This window comes from Haemaphysalis longicornis, unplaced genomic scaffold (genome assembly GCF_048455015.1).
Source record: "Haemaphysalis longicornis isolate Haplotype H1 unplaced genomic scaffold, Haemaphysalis longicornis Haplotype H1 scaffold_1, whole genome shotgun sequence".
NCBI lineage: Eukaryota > Metazoa > Arthropoda > Arachnida > Ixodida > Ixodidae > Haemaphysalis > Haemaphysalis longicornis.
The window spans coordinates 188,447,953-188,464,158 of NW_027526203.1; the positions used below are offsets into that span (position 1 = coordinate 188,447,953).

At 44.6% G+C, this 16,206-nt stretch overlaps 1 protein-coding gene across 2 annotated transcripts in view; it reads left to right on the forward strand.

Annotated features, from left to right (window-relative positions):
- LOC144167644 (organic cation transporter protein-like) overlaps positions 1-16,206 on the forward strand; it is a 149,983-nt gene that overhangs the window by 79,021 nt on the left and 54,756 nt on the right. For both annotated transcript variants that reach the window (XM_077696836.1, XM_077696844.1), the window contains exons 3-4: positions 5,030-5,133; positions 14,961-15,115. In XM_077696836.1, the coding sequence (XP_077552962.1) occupies positions 5,030-5,133; positions 14,961-15,115 (259 nt within the window). The remainder of the gene's footprint in view (positions 1-5,029; positions 5,134-14,960; positions 15,116-16,206) is intronic.

Consider the following 16,206-nt stretch of genomic DNA (forward strand, 5'->3'; position numbering starts at 1 on the left):
GGCAACCATGTTCAGCCCGTGTCCAAATGTGGGCCTTTTGGCCGTATACGGGCGTACTCTCATCACTGTCAAACGGCCAGTGTCCGACGGCCAGTCGAACGGCTTACGTTCATACGGCCAGATTCCAGCCGTACGGCTCCGGCCATCCCAAAGCCACCCGTGTGCGGCCGAAGTACGGCCACCGGAGGACAGCCGAGATGCGGTCGTCGGACTCCAGCCGGACTAAAGCTACAGGAAATTCGGCCGTACTACGGGCATTGTAGTTCAGCCACAGTACGTTAACTGTACTGAGGCCGGTGGGCGACCACTGCATGCAGCGCAAGCAGATGACTCAATTGCGCTGTCCAGCAGCACAAACCCGCCATTTTGCGTCCACTGCACCCACATCAAAGTGAGCCCGCGTGCACCCACCAGCCGTCCAGCCTTGAGCGCAGCCTGGATTAATGATCAGCGTCAGTTTGCACCAAAATTAATTTGTTCAACAGTGCTCACAAATGGTCGTTCCTTTAATAGCTGTGCCTCATTTACTGTCGAATACAGCAAATATTCATTTCTTTGCAGAGCTGGAATAGATTTATTGTCCAGGTCCTGATATCTTCTGTGGGGCGGCTTACCTGTAATAAACAAGGAAGGATGGGGGGGGGGGGGGGGGTAAACGGAGGCGGAAGGCGCATACTTTAGTGGGTTGAATTTCACAAAGATGAAAGTGCCGCTTTGAGGCAATTTGTGTTAAGACAATATCTTCATGCTGTGACTAAATCAATTATTTTTAAAACAGCTGCTTGACCAGTTTTTTTCTATATAAAACCGGTGCGAATGCCTTTACGAAGCGGTTCGGTGCTCCACAAAACACTCAGCAGCATTCGATATAATTTACTTCACACAAAAAGTACGTCCAGTATTTGCGCATTTTTCTTGCAAAGAAATATTCTAGTCGATCAGCTTTTCTGATGATCTTTCACAGGGCTGATCCTAGAAGAGATCAAAGAAGTACTTTCAGTTTCAATATATTTTTATGTTGTTTTCACGAGTTACGTGCACACTCCTTAATAGTCCAAAATAACTTAATTTTCCTCTAAAGTCGTACTACGTTAAGAAAATTCTAGACGTGTTGCGAATGACGCCCTTCTTCAGATGGCTGCAGTTGTATCCCACTGTGTTCACGCAAGGAAAGGCGTAAGACAAGAGTTTCATATTTTCTTTCAAACAAATAACTTCGCAATTCTAGTATTCGTACAGCAAACCTTGCATACTGCAACGAATAAAGCAATAAATATTTCATTGGTCAAGTTTGAATGCGTAGGGTTCTCAACCCGTCGGAGGCGAACTTGCGGCTCCGCAAGTTTATTTATTTATTCATTTATTTATTTGTTTATTTATTGATTTGTTCAGTTATTTATTTATTTATTTATTTGATACCTGCTTGCCCTTGCATGCATTACAGCAGGGAGATAAATAACACTAAGCATCAAATATGAGACCAAATAACAAAATAATTCTACTAAGCGCGGTGAAAGTCGTCATTATAAACAGTGGATAAAATCATACGTGGAAGATAATTACACTCTAATCTTGATCTAAAATAAAATCAAACCTTAAAGACAAGTTAATAATTTGCTTCAAGCTACCGATGCCACTTTGGGATATGTAGAATGGCGCTTGGATATACTTCTCCCCTTCTATTTTAGTTTTCGAATGATAGATATTACGAAAAAATTTCAACCTCAGGTTTCGTCTATGATCTTTCGCGTCTTACCATTTAAGTTTATTTTTACTTTCCCTCATCCTAAGTTGACAGTGCCAATACCTAATACGAACCACACTGCCCTATTCTGTATGTTTTCGAGCGTATCAACCAGCTCTTTGCTGTAGGGATACCAGAAAACACATGCGTACTCCTACATTGAGCGCACATGAGTGAAATACGGTTGTTCGTTTAAGTTAGGTGGACGTTCGCTGAAATTTTATCTCGGAAAGCCAAAAACACGTGCAGCCGTAACTTTTATGTCGTGAACGTGCCTATTTCTCTAACAACTCGTTAAATAAACTCCTCGTTATTTATATTCCCCGGCCGTTCTTAAAGCAGTGTAATTTACTGTATACGCATTTAATTGGAATGAAGCTTTTCTTGTAAAGTTGACGTTACCACACTTTTTAAGATTTAACGACTTTTCTGAATCAGCAGACCAGGATGTTATTAATTTTGTCGCGACAGCGACAGAGAGGAGCGAAGACACACGTCTGCACGCTACAGCGCCGTGGACCCAAACTGGGGTCCCCGCTTTATTCCACGCTCGTGCCCAGCGCGCACCGCAAGCTCGTGGTCCGCACTCGCCACTCGTGGCTCAGCCCCAGCGTCATCGTTCCTGGAGCGTGCCCGTTTGCGGCAGCAGACGACGCAAGCTGCTGGGGCGCCGCCACAATTTGAATCATGCTGCAAGTATTGGGAATCCCGTTCATTCGCTATAGTCCTGTAAATTACACAGTCATTCGCGAACATTTTTAACAAAGATTTGAGGCCACACAAACAAAAGAGTGCCCGCAACTGAGCCTTGGGGAATTCCTGAGGCCGCGGAACATATCCGGACGAACAACCATTGAGAGCGACAAACTGCTGTTTTAGTGCTATCCATGCAATAACCTATTCATTCGGTTTATTGCCCGCAATGTACTAACAAGAAGGTGATAAGAAACACCGTAAAATGCTTTTTTGCCGCACAAGAAAATAGTCAGCTACTTTAAGCTTATCTATTGCTATAGCCAAATCGTGCGTGAACTCAACAAGCTGCGTTGAGCAAGAAAAACCCGACAAAATCCGTGTTTGCTATGATCCTGGCGATTATGTTTAACCAAATGAGTCATCTCCTAAGTGTAGCTAATCTCAATTTCAAACACCGCAACTAAATTAACATCCGGGCTTCGTCATTCACAAGGCTCTGTTGTTATGGCAAATTAAAAATAACACTTGTTTCTAAATAGGCAGTCATAAAATCCCATCAAGTAACATAGTGCCGGGCACAAAGTTGAGCATACCAATGCACGAGCTTAGCCTCTTCTAGGTTTATCACAAACAATATAGTGCACAGTGTTTTTCGCTGTATTATTGTGAGAAGAATAGCCGGAAACTTGCGCTTTTGCGCGCCCTTGCCTTTCTTTGGTGGGGAGTCCTTGACATGGCGCCGGTTGAGCACCTGCGTGGTGGCCGCTTGCTCGACACCCTTTAAGGTCACTTATTTTGGTGAACCACCGCCATCTCGGGTCGGACATCGCTGCCGGGTCGATGTCTCCAATGGTCTCCATTTCTTGAGGGGGCGAATAGCCTCGAGCTGATGCGTCGACGAAGCCGACGGGCGAGATGTTGTAGCGGCTATGACTGGCGAGGCTTAGCTCACCCGTCGGTGTGGCACAGTCTTAATGTGGCAGTAAATGGCATTTCGAAGGCCTAAACATTTCCCTGGTAATTTCCAGTGAGTCCTTGCACCTTGCCCGTTCACCTAGAACACTCATTACTGTTTGACAAACGTAGTTCGTTCATTTAAAACGCAGAAACACCGAGCGGATGAAAAACGTGTCTGCGCCATTCGACTCCCTAATGGCTCTTTCTTCACCCAGGGAAAAACCGGTCCTACATCGGCGGGTCTTCTTCCAAGCACGTCTGTGCATCAATTATCGGCCCCACACGCGCGCCGTCGTTCGCATAATGACGTATAACCTGATACGTTGCGAAGGCCGGTCTCCTCTTGAACACCGGTTGCCGAAAATTCTGCGGCCGTTCGCTTGCCGTAATTCGGCCGAGGACCGCTAACCAAATGAAAAACGTACATTCTGAGGCCGTAAGTCGGTCGGTCTCCTTTATAACACCGGCTGCCCGAAGAAAACAGATATTCTACTGCCGGACGCGCGGTTCACCGTTGAAAGAGCGGATGCGCGGCAGCCGCGCTACGGCCGGTCTCCTTTGGAACACCAACTGTCACAAGAATACGGATATCCTGTGGCCGGTCCCTTGCCGTGCTTCGGCTGAACACCGCTTCCCGAAGGAAAAACGGATGCCCTAAAGCCGTACTCCGGCCGATTTCTTTCTGAACATCGGCAGCCGAAAGGCAACTGAATATCTGGCAGCCGGGCAGCTGCCATTGTGCGTCTGAACACGGGCGGCCGGAGAAATATCGAAGCGCTGGTTGCCGAATTTTGGCCGTTGATTGTATGATCAGTGGCTGCCAGAACCTGGATGCTGGCCGGACATGCTAGAAAGCAGCCATAGACGAGCCGGTCTTGGGACACACTTTCTGTGCCGCCTGGGTAATGGAACCTTGACCTTTCACCCACGTTATTTAACACTCTTTTCGCCCGAACAAAATTTCTGCGAATTTCGCGGTATGAAAAAAATTTGCGAACATAGCACCACACGAAAATTATTTTAAATATAAAATTCCGCTCTAACCGCTAAGCGCGCTTGCATTCTTTGTTACGAAGATTTTCCCAGGTCGAATGTGCGGAAAGCAAAGATCTACGTTTGCCTAAGGACGAGAGCACCGAACGTGAATTTCATAATACAGGGGGTTGCAACAATAAGGATCGTCTTTAAAAAAGTTATTTACCGGACGGGGGGAGGAGACAAGCTGGCGTGATTGCACTCGACCTTTTTATGGACATTGCATTTTGCGGCCAATATATATTTTTAAAAGAATGCGTGCAACTGCTATGTCCTGGATTTTATGTAGCCACCCTCTGCTCAATCCTACCAATCCGCCGTCTCCTGTTGTGTTTGAATGTGAGGGGGGGAGGGAGTCACTCTGAAGAGAACTGCGCCCTCTCCGAACAGGTGGTGCCCTGCGCATGCCTATGTCTACCTAGATGGATTGTCTTCACGTATTACTTTCTATTCATTTTAACCCAATTTTACTGGCGTATCCATTTTTTTCTTTTCGCAGTGCCGTTGGCCCCTATTTTATTGCTTTTTATTCTGCTAACTGCTTTTTATTCGAAATCACGCCTGTGCACTGATTGATTTTTTGCTCTATTTTCGCAGTGGAACTTAGTCTGTGGCAACGACTGGAAGCGGTCCGTCATAACCAGCATCGCTTTTTTCGGGTTCCTCGCAGGGGGAATCACCATGGGCCACATTTCTGATCGGTACGTCATTTTCGCCGATCCGTCCATGTCACCATCATTTTCAGACAGAGAATGCCGTTAGCATAACAAATCTTAAGTTTATAGGGACCCGTGCATGCACGCATCAGTGAGTTCCAGCTATGCACATGCAGTGCTTTTGTTAAAAAATATTCTTTTGTTTTTAATGCTACGATGTATACCTAAGCATTATGCATATCCGGCAACGGTAGTCATAAGGCAGACCACAAGGACCTTACTGATTTCGCGGGGTCGCGCCAAAATTTTATGCGTTTGCTCCACTCTGCACGGTCCAGCAGTTAGAAAATCACTATTTCCTCATTTTTGCATTTAGATTGCATTTATAAGTGTGATTTTTACATCCCGACCATGGCAGGGCTGCTTCGGAATCCCACTGCTACTACTACGCTCAAGAGTAATCTGGTAACTATGAGTCAAAACTACTGTAGCCAAGTAACAACAGACGTGCATGCTCGGCATTGCTGCTATCATGTGACACCTATACTATTCTTGATACACAGAGAATTAGCAGGGAACGTGGAGGATCCTTCAGCAGAAACGAAATAGCCGCAGCCGTTGTGATAAAGCTGAACAGGCTGATACAGGAGAAATATACTGCGAGCCCATGCACCAGAATGTAGCTACAATGACAGTAGACAGTTTCTATGAGGATGTCGAATGAGCAATGAACAAAAGAGCAGAATGGTTCACGACTGTGACGGGATCCTTTCCAACAAAGAGGTGAGAAGTGGGCGAAAGGTTATAGAGAAACTTCGGAATAGTAAGTGGCAACAGGTGAGAAGATATACTGATTTGCGTTGCGGAGAAAAGTAATCTCAGTGTAATGGACACATTCCGCAAACTAATGAAGAAGACGTGAACATGGGAAACCCCCAACGGTATAAGTACAAACGAAAGTGAATGCATCAAAAGTGACAATCCAGGTATTGTACAGGACTTTGAAGTGCTAGGTGAAAATAAAAACAGCGATTCCAGAATGGCAACGCGCAGTGCAAGAGTGCATCTCCAAAAGAAAAGAGTGGAGCTGCCATTCATAAATTTTATATGGCTTGAGCGCTCGGATAACTGAGGGAAAGTGTGCTTGTTTCAGCTGGTTTACGGAATAGAGACACGAGCACAAGTTCAAACTCACTTGAGGGTGCCTTTAAGCGCTTTCGCAATGCAAAATAGTGGGCCCATTTTCTGCCCGTCCCACTAAGGAGCTAACATTTACCTCTCAAGATGTACCATGCCTAGCTACTGCTAACTAAGCATAAATCAGCGCCAGGAGTAAATTTAATATTCATGGCATTTTTATACAGCTCCCCAGTAGTCTCAAAATTCTTCGACAAAATACCGTCTACCGAGAAGGCTACAGGGAGACACCACGGTTATAATTACTGTCATATACACGTTGACCATTACAAAACAAAATAAAACTTCTAAAGCATCAGGGCACGCTCCCTGTCAAGTGAGGTTTGTAGCTTTTTAAATGATTTTCATTCATTCACCTCAAAACACTTGCAAACTATGGCGTACTTTTAGTGGAGTACTTATGTACACTGGCACTTCTGTGTGCCGCTGCCCCGACTGCTTATTTTCATCATTCCCCTACTGGTACATGTGTTTTCAACCTTTTAATGTTTGTAATTTAATTATACCCTTTACTCATCACATCGTTGAATATTTGTTTTCCTTATTAGTAACCATATCACTTTAACATTTCTACAGTGACCTTTGTCCTCTTGTATTGCTACATCAGTGTTTCTGTTGGCACGGTTTTTCACATTTTAATTATCGGTAAACTGAACTACAAAAACTTTAAAAAGAGTAGGCGGGAACGTGCGCATTCCAGCACCCAAGCATTCGTACACCCCATTCGGAGTGTTTGCTACAAGATTGAACGCGAGGTTAAAGAAAGTACGTTTGAGGCGATGTTAGGAGTGCCCTCGTAGAAAGAAAGTCGCGGCAAACAGGAATGCGACGATCCATTTTTTATGTCACAACGCGCTGTAGATGGCTGTTCAAAACTTTATGAGGGTAATACCGCACCATTTAAAGCATTAAATCACCCTACCCAACAGATGATCCTTCAGGATTTCAATACATAACTGAATATATCTGTTTCCAAAAGTAAAGACGACACCCTGTGACTTAAAGACCCGGAAAGGTGGGATCGATATAGGAAAGTGTCCTCGAGTTCCCTTCTTTATGAACTGTGCAAAGTATTGAATTCTTATGGCTTCCTCGGTGGAACTCATTCTCATATCTCAACATCTAAAGTGTTGGTTACCCGGAATAGATTAACGTATGCATGGTATTCACTAAAAAAAATTGCGGGCGATTTCTCCGCTGGCAACACTTAAAAACACCTTGACAGTGCCCGCTGTGCCTGCGTATCCACTTTGCTCCCTGATCTCACAGCAAAAAAAAAAGACTAGCGGACACCGTCTGGCTCGTCTCAACCCGATTCTCGGCAGTGGTGTCAAGAGATGTATCATTAATCGCACACACATTATGTGGTTCCTCTCTACTTGCCCTCGAGCACTTCGTATCCCCGGAGAATGAGGCCGCGGCTGCGAACGAAATCTACACGGTGCGCAAGAGGCCAACGCTGCAGTTGCCTGCGACCACGGATGTCGCCACAAAGTACCCTCTGATGTGTGGTTGAGCGCAAAAAGCAAATACTGGTTTGAAGAGATATTTCACGCTACGCCGACTTAGTTTAATAGTTACGATAGTAGCGTAGCAGCTAGTGCATGCGAGACCATCTCTGGAACCGCACCTTGCTCTAAATGCTCAGCCGGCAGAAGCGCTGGCGAATCGCAAGCGACGTTAGAACAAATCGCTTAACTTGGCTCCCGCGCGGCAAAATTTTTTGCTACAATGTTTTGGTTGTTGTCCTTAAATCGGTGACAGACCTTGAGCGGAAATCGGCTGTAACTTGCATACGCACGCGACTTCGTCCATCACGACGCAGTTGCACGAATACATAGGCCCCGTAGTGTTACCACTCTACCTAGTCGCGCGACGATTTCAACTGTCTAGCGATACGTAAATCGTAAGGTTCTGCACGTAACAGTATTTGGCGTTGAGGTATTACTTCTCGTTCGGTGGGCATAGTTTGGAACATCGAACAGCTCGATGTTGTCACGCGCTGTGCTTTGACGGGCGCCAGTTCGGACAAGTACTGTCATCTCGTAGAGCCCGGCGTAACCACTGCGGCGTCGCCCTAGTAACACAGACGGTTGGGCAAAATCATGGCGCCGCACGCGCATGGTTTCCGCATGTGTGCCACACCAGTGAATACAAACTATATTTAGTAGGTATTACTAATGTATGGCCTACGTATTGAGCCAATATCCACTCAGCGTGTAAACACTGATTAAAGTTGGGGCACCAAATACTGCAGTTTGCCACACACGCGAGGTGCATGCAGACCGAGCACTGAAGCCTCCCCCATCCCAATGTGATGTGCAAATTTGGTTCCCAAAGGATTGCGCTGAACTGAACTGGGAATACGTTTATTGTAGCTCTGTTTTGCATAGTTGTGCGGCACATCAACAGGGTCTTGTGCCCTGTGATACAGCTCCCGACGGGGCTCACCAGGGGCGGAACCCTTGTTGCAGGGCTCCATCAGCCTCTTCTGCTTTTCGTGCCCTTTCAACCAGACTGATGTGGTCTTCGCAGCGGCCGCTTGCGAGCAGCTCCTTCTAGTGCCTCGCATTAGAGATTTTGATCCCAAGCGGGAAGAACAAACACGCCCCCTTTATTTCTAAATGATCAGAATTGATCATATCCCAAATTTTAAGACGTAAATTAACTTTGCAGAACGCCAATATTCCACTCCGTCCACAGCCAGGTTGTTCGAAAATGCCCCTTTCCCCACCTCTGCCTGCTGTTGCCATTTGCAGAATTACAAGAATTTGTACGCCATTGTCATTATTATTTGTTTAATATGAAATATATACGCATTTAGTTTACGGCATCAATAAAAATAAAAATGCATTGCATGAAACATCCGTCCGCAGTTCAATGAAAGGGCGTTCTCTTAAACTTGTCCCATGAACGGCGTTCCATGACGCGATGTTGAAGGTAACGGTCCAACGTGCATACAGGGTGTCCCCGCTATCATGCACCAAGATTTTAAGAAAAGAGAAACCACATTACTCAAAGAAAACCTAGTGCATAATGTTTCCAGCACAGTGGAGTAGCGGCCACTAATTTATTCGTTATTGAGATTTAAATACTTAGTTGAAATTAATTATCTAGCTCCAGAAATACTATCCTATTATTCAAGTGTCAATGAGGTACTTTTAGTGGCCGACAAGAGGCACCCAACTGCGCCGTTTTACGTGATTAATGCCACGAAATACGAAAAATACCACGCGACGGCGTGCCCGTCGTCATTACAAAGCAGTGTTCTCGAACAGGCTGCCTCCAAGTTAGCCAGAATAAAATAAAAAAAGAAAGAACAAATAGCGACCGAGTTTGCGCACTATCTGCTACACACGCCCCGCGAAACTTGCTGTAGCTTCTGATTCCATTCATGCAATTATCAAGGTTTTCCGCTGTCTCATAGGCCGTGTGGCAGTCAAAGTAGTTGCTTTAAATCAGCTTATTTCAGGGTGCTGGTTCATGAAGCGGGTGTGAGCACTGTCACGTGGTATTTTTATTATTTCGCGGGGTTTCTTTCACTCAGAATAAATGAGTCCGCAATACGTTCGTCGCCGAAAATACCACAGTAAGACTACTCTCGCAGATAACTGCTAGTGCCTCGTGGACACTTCAATGATTAAGACAGTACTTCTCGAGTTAGATAGTTAATTATAATATTTTGTTCGATTTCATCAACCACTAATATTTCCCGCCGCTACTCCACTGTAGTGGAAACATTGCGCACTAGGTTTTCGGCGGGTAACCCCATTCCTTTTTTTTTTTTCAAACCTTGGTGCATGATAGCTGGAACACCCCATTAATATGGCAACCAGTGACACACGTCAGAGATTATTAGTGCAATCCACTAGGCAACCACGTCGGCTCTCAGCTTTCACGTCGGCCAGTTCAGGGGTATTACTTGGGCCTTGCTCGACGTGGTGGCATCGCACGCCCTTGATTGGCTTGGTAGACTGTACGTCAGCTCGGGTCGTGACGTGGCACTAAACATTTCATTGAGCGCCAATTTATCTAATGCCGTATCTTCGAGGGCCGTTTCGTCCAATTCCATTACATCCAATTCTGTTCACCCCATGCCATGTCAAGGAAGCCAGTGTATCGAACGACATCACATCGAGTCACAATACAGCGAAGGGTTTAGGCACTTTCAGAAGTACTTAAATAACGAAACCTTTATCTCCCAAACGCTAGTCCGATTTTCCAGGGTTCCAACAGAATTTGCAAACCATTTCCTGTACAAAATCAAAAACATATGAATACTACAAACCTAATATAAATCAGCTCAATCAATCGCTTTTAAAGCGAGCCGTTTTTACAGGAGTAGTGAATGAATTCAAAATATTGCGCCATATTAAGTTCACTGAAAAGTGTACAGGGGGTCGAAGCCTCCCGTACGTTCCTAATATGTTCCTTATACATTAACTTTCGTCCTGATATAATATTTGCCGAATATAATATTTACAACGGAATGGTGGAATATCTTCAAAGACGTGTTCCCTCCAAGCTTGCCGCCGGCGGAACCTCACTGTTTATAATGATCCGAGAAAAGAAAATACAAGTTTGGTCTACTAAAAACCCTGCTTTGTTCGTATTTCGAAGACGCCAGTTTTAGTGCAAACTTACAAATGGGCTAGATACAAAAGCAAAGATATGGAGCATTTGTGACTCACCAACTCAAAGGAAGCGTGGGAGAGTGTGGAAGAAAGTTAGATGGGCAGATGAGATCAGAAAGTTTGCGGGGATAAATTGGTCGCATTTAGCCCAGGACCGGGGTAACTGGAGATTAATGGGAGAGTCCTTTGTCCTGCAGTTGGCGTAGATAGGCTGGTGATGATGATGTGACCCACCGGGCATTGTCTTACCTGATTCTTAGGCCATCTGCCGTTTGCGGACGCCTCCGTTGGGTTGGGCGACCGCCAACCAAAGCTACCCCTTCAGTTTTTCTTCAATGCTTACGTGCAGTTACAACATTTAGTGATGTGTTTTTAGTATTTCCCAGAATACACCACTGCTGCGTCATGCAGCTTTAAATTTGTCTTTTTTTTACGTTTCTTCCATTCTCTTTAAAAGAGCCACCAAAGGGTAGTTCCTTTAAATAAAACAAAGGTATTTAAAAGGCTGCGTTAAAATATTTTCAGTAATTCACTCCAGGATAACTTTCAGACTACAGCACCGAGGTCACTTTTATAGAGCATATTTATGCTACCGCTAATTATTCATTTCTACCATTGTAATCACTAAGTACGTTATTTCGAAATTTCCCTCCCGAGCACTGGGAGAGAGTGAGCGAAATAAAGATAATAGAGTGCACCTCAATAAAGACAATACAAAGACAATATACAATCTATAAAGACAATAGAGTGCACCTTACTTGGGAAGTACAGAAATGCGCACAGCAGGTCAACATCCATCGGGGACTGAAACAGGGATGCCCTTTGAGCCCAATACTGTTCATGCTTTACATGGCACGGTTAGAAAAGAAACTGGAAGAAAGTCAAGTAGGGTTTAGCCTAACCCATATGCTACAAAGCGAAGTGGTACAACAGCATATTCCGGGAATGTTATACGCAGACGACATTGTTCTTTTAGCTGATAACCAAACCGATATGCAGCGGCTAATAAATATTAGCGGCCACGAAGCCACCGACCTCGGGTTAAATTTCAGTACACAAAAATCAGGAATAATGGTTTTCAATGACGCTACCAATGACGTAGTGTCAATCCAGCAAGGCGAATTACCTAGAGTGAAGGAATATAAATATTTGTGAGTGTGGGTAAACGAAGGGAATAACTACTTAAGAATTCACAAGCAGCAACTTAAGGTTAAGGGAAAGCGAAACGCAGCTATAATGAAGCATAGAGCTCTTTGGGGGTATAACAAATATGAAGTAGTAAGAGGAATGTGGAAAGGAGTAATCGTTCCGGGTCTCACGTTTGCGAATGCTGTACTCTGCTTAAAATCAGATGTTCTATCAGGTCTTGAAGTAAACCAGAGAACGGTAGGACGTTTGGCCTTAGGCGCGCAAGGAAAAACAACGAACGAAGCAGTTCAGGGAGATATGGGCTGGGCGTCGTTTGAAGTTAGAGAATCTCAGAGTAAAGTATGTTTTGAGATGAAGTTTAGGGCAATGGATCAATGAAGGTGGACAGCTAAGGGTTTAGCCTAAAGAACGGAATAACACGAGCGCTGATCTGAAAGCGTGGACACGCAGTGGTTAAGAAAGTCTAGAAGGCTAACGATGAAATGCGGAAAGAGCAGTGGAGATTCCAAAAAAGCCAAGGTAACCAAAAAAGAAGCAAGGCAGATTGAAACGAGTAAATGGAGGGAAAAAATGGAAGCTAAAACGTCGTTAGAGAAGTACAGGGCTGAGAAATTGAACATCAGAAAGGAAAATTTCTACGATAATTCCCAGGGCAGTGTTTGCTTTTTCAGGCTAGAGCAGGTTGCCTGCGAACTAAGAGTTTTGTGGGGAAGTATTCACAAAATGATGGGATATGCGTGGTCTGCGGAAAAAAAAACAGAAACTATGCGGCACATAGTGTTAGAATGTGAGGGTATGCATCCAAATCTACATGAAGGGAATATTGGGCTACCAGAAGCCCTAGGATTTAAGGGTATCACAGAGGAAGTTAACTTCAAGACTGTCGAGGGCACGAAAAGAACATTAGAATACTGGTGGACGAAAAGCAGAGAGAGGAATATTGCCTAGGACAGTTACCACCTGTAACAGGGAAAAAAAGTATTTCGTGCCAATAAGCTTTAGTGCCTGCCCTAAGCAGCGCTAGTATTAAACCAAGAATGTAAAACATGCTTATATTAGTCCTTTTTGGTAAGATAACATGTCATCACCCCGCTTCAAAAGGGAAACCAACAGCAATCATCGATCATCATCATCAGATCAGCGCTCGTGTTATTCCGTTCTTCCAATTCGTCCTTGTTGCAAAGGCCCTTTCTTCAGCGCTTCTCTGACTATCTGTTTACCTTATCCTTCAAGTTTATTATGAAGCCCTTGACATCAACATTTCTACACTAATTTCGACCCTTAGGTACCAGCATTGCTGCGGTAGTGGGCATTTTTCATGCGTTGTGTATATTACTACTACACATAAACAGAATTCCGAATATAGAAAAGGCGGCGGCAGAATTTCTCCGCATTCTACCTAAGAGAAATTTTTGGATCCCGTTGGGGATATCTCGAAACGACCGGAACACGAACTGATGGATTGTAACCTCGCGGCGCTGCTGCGTGTGTTCAGAACCTTTTGGCTAAAAGGGTGCCCAGACCGAAACAGATGCCAACATCGGTCTCTAAATTGACCGCTGCCACCAAATAGCTGTTCCGTACTTCCTCTGGCACATTTCTCGCTGTTGGAATCGTTAAATGGCTATAGTGTAATATATGGCCGTGCAAACTTCTTCTGAATTAGTGAATAAAGTTATTTCGTAAAGCAAAGCCGTAAAGTTGTAAATTCGGGTAGGAGTAGCAAAAGTATTTTAGGACAGTGTCCTCGAGTTCCCTTATTCCTAAATTTTGTGACGTACGGCTTCCTCTGACCTCCTCCCTCAAATATCTAGATCGAAAGTATATATTCGCATAGACTGAACGTGTCGGATAAGGAGATGCTTCTGTGGCGTCTTTTAGATCCCACTCCTGATAGACCTACACCATGTCCAGTGGACAGCGATAAAACTTAGGACATTAAATACTGGGCCCAGTAACGCGTTGCATGCATATGTGGAATAAGTAGCAATATAGACTACAAATTTTTAATTTTACAGGTTGACTAATATACTTTCACCGACTTCTATGCATTTTCAACCATCGCTTTGAAGTGCGACCTTTCCCATCCTTTTGGAGGAGGAGCCACGCTACTCAGTGCAACTATTTTGGTTTGTCCCGGGCATAGCTAGCCTGATGGAAGGCATTGCTATAATGGCAAACACATTATTTTGGAAACCATATGCAAAGAATAAACTTTCATGTGTCAGTGAAATTGCGGGCTCCACGAATAAGGTGGCGACATTGTGCCGAGATTTGGTAACTATGCTACATTTAATGATTTCATTTTATTCTGAACTCTAAAAAGTCCTAAAAAACTCACGTGATGTAGTCAAGGAGAAACCATTTTCGACAGTTTCTAGTGTTGGACATCTTTCCTGTTACTTGGCAGCCTTTAGAACGTCATGAACTTAAATGTACGGAAAATTGCTCCTGGCTTGCAAAAAAAGCCAATGGCGACGACTGCTGTAAGCGCTCTACGCGAACTCCTAATTCTATTAATCACACTTTCGCAAAGACCACAGTAAAAATATATATATCTTGTGTGAATAAAAGTCTGCTTAAAATGTTCAGCTTACTTTTCGATCCGAGGGTATTTATGCTAGAGTTCTGATGGGAGACCGCTGATGAAAGGCAGTAATTATTAATGCACCGCGACAATTATACGGAAACCTATGTCTTTCAACACTCACTATGGCCCAAGGTACCCGCAAGCACACTGTTGGATGGCTAGGACTTTAGTGCAGTTTCTACACTACATCGATGTCTGAAGGTGTCGTTCAGAAAAGGCCCAAATGCTCGTATCCCTGTACACGGCGTGAATATTGTTTTGCTGCATGGTAAATAGTTCCTTATCGCACACTATATTTCCAGGTTTGGGCGACGTCCAACTTTAGTGGCCACGTTCTTGGGCACGGCCGTGTTCTCCTCGGTTTCAGCCGCGTCGCCGTCTGTAGAGTGGTTCCTGGCCCTACGGTTCTTCACATCCGTGTGCGTCGCTGGCATCCAAACAACATCTGCAACTATCTGTAAGCAATACGGAGCAGGCAACGCTAAAGAAGTTATTCTCTACCCATCTTAAGTCAGTTTTTTAAATGTGGAGCTCTATCCGCAAAACAGAAAAAAAAACAAGCGACAAACATTTCACCAATAGTGTTCTAGGAGAACCATTCAAAAGGAAAGGTTAATTTTGAGGTGATTCCTCATGTGAGGTTCTATGCCTCGCCTCGCATTATGTCGCAGAGGTTATAAGTTCAGCGGAGTAACATGCTGTCACTTTTGAAGAAATTCGTGGGGTTTAACGCATGAAAGGTATACGTGGGCAGTCAGGCGGGCCATGGACAAGGGCTACGGGATGAATTAAACCACGTGAGATACGTGCTGAAATGAAGAAACACAGGGGCTTTTGTTTCGCGCCGCCATCAGAAACAGGGCCTCCTCTGTCGGTAAGTGCGGTATAGAATTAACGCGCGCCTTTGGTTTCAGCGGACGCTCTTACAGTAATGAACTTTTTTTTTTGCATAGTGTGCCCAATTGGCAGTCTGGCGTACGAATTCTGGGTAACAGTAGTCGATCCGCTTGAAGTGCAACAAACTTGGGCATTCATTTTCCTGTTGTTGTAAGTACAAAATAAAGCGGATCAAGTGGGCGGGACAGGAAAACTTCTGGCGCCGGCTGTCAGAATAGCTGAGTGCGCATGCGTATCCTTCGCAAGCTAATGCATGTCAATTTTCTGGATTTCGGTTTCAGAGCCTGGTTGCACTTGCATGTGGCACCTGGCAGTGCACTTCGTGGTGCGCCGAGCGAGCGGCGCGGTTTTTGGTCGCGGATTCTTGGCAGCGCAATTCTTGACCCCGATTAGCTTCACGATATCACGTTCGTCAGGCGCTCTGCTTTATCGTCGTTATATTAATTGCGAAGTAAATTGGCGTTGGGATGTATACGAGGAATATTCACGCATGATTAAACACTTCGCTTTGCTTAAAGAACAGGCAGCTGATATCATGCTCTAAAAACAATGGTGATAGCTATTTCGCTTTAAAAAAACCTACTCAATATCCGGGATTTTAAAGTAAACTGCAATGAACACGCAATGAGTCGCTTCTCTTAAAAATGATAT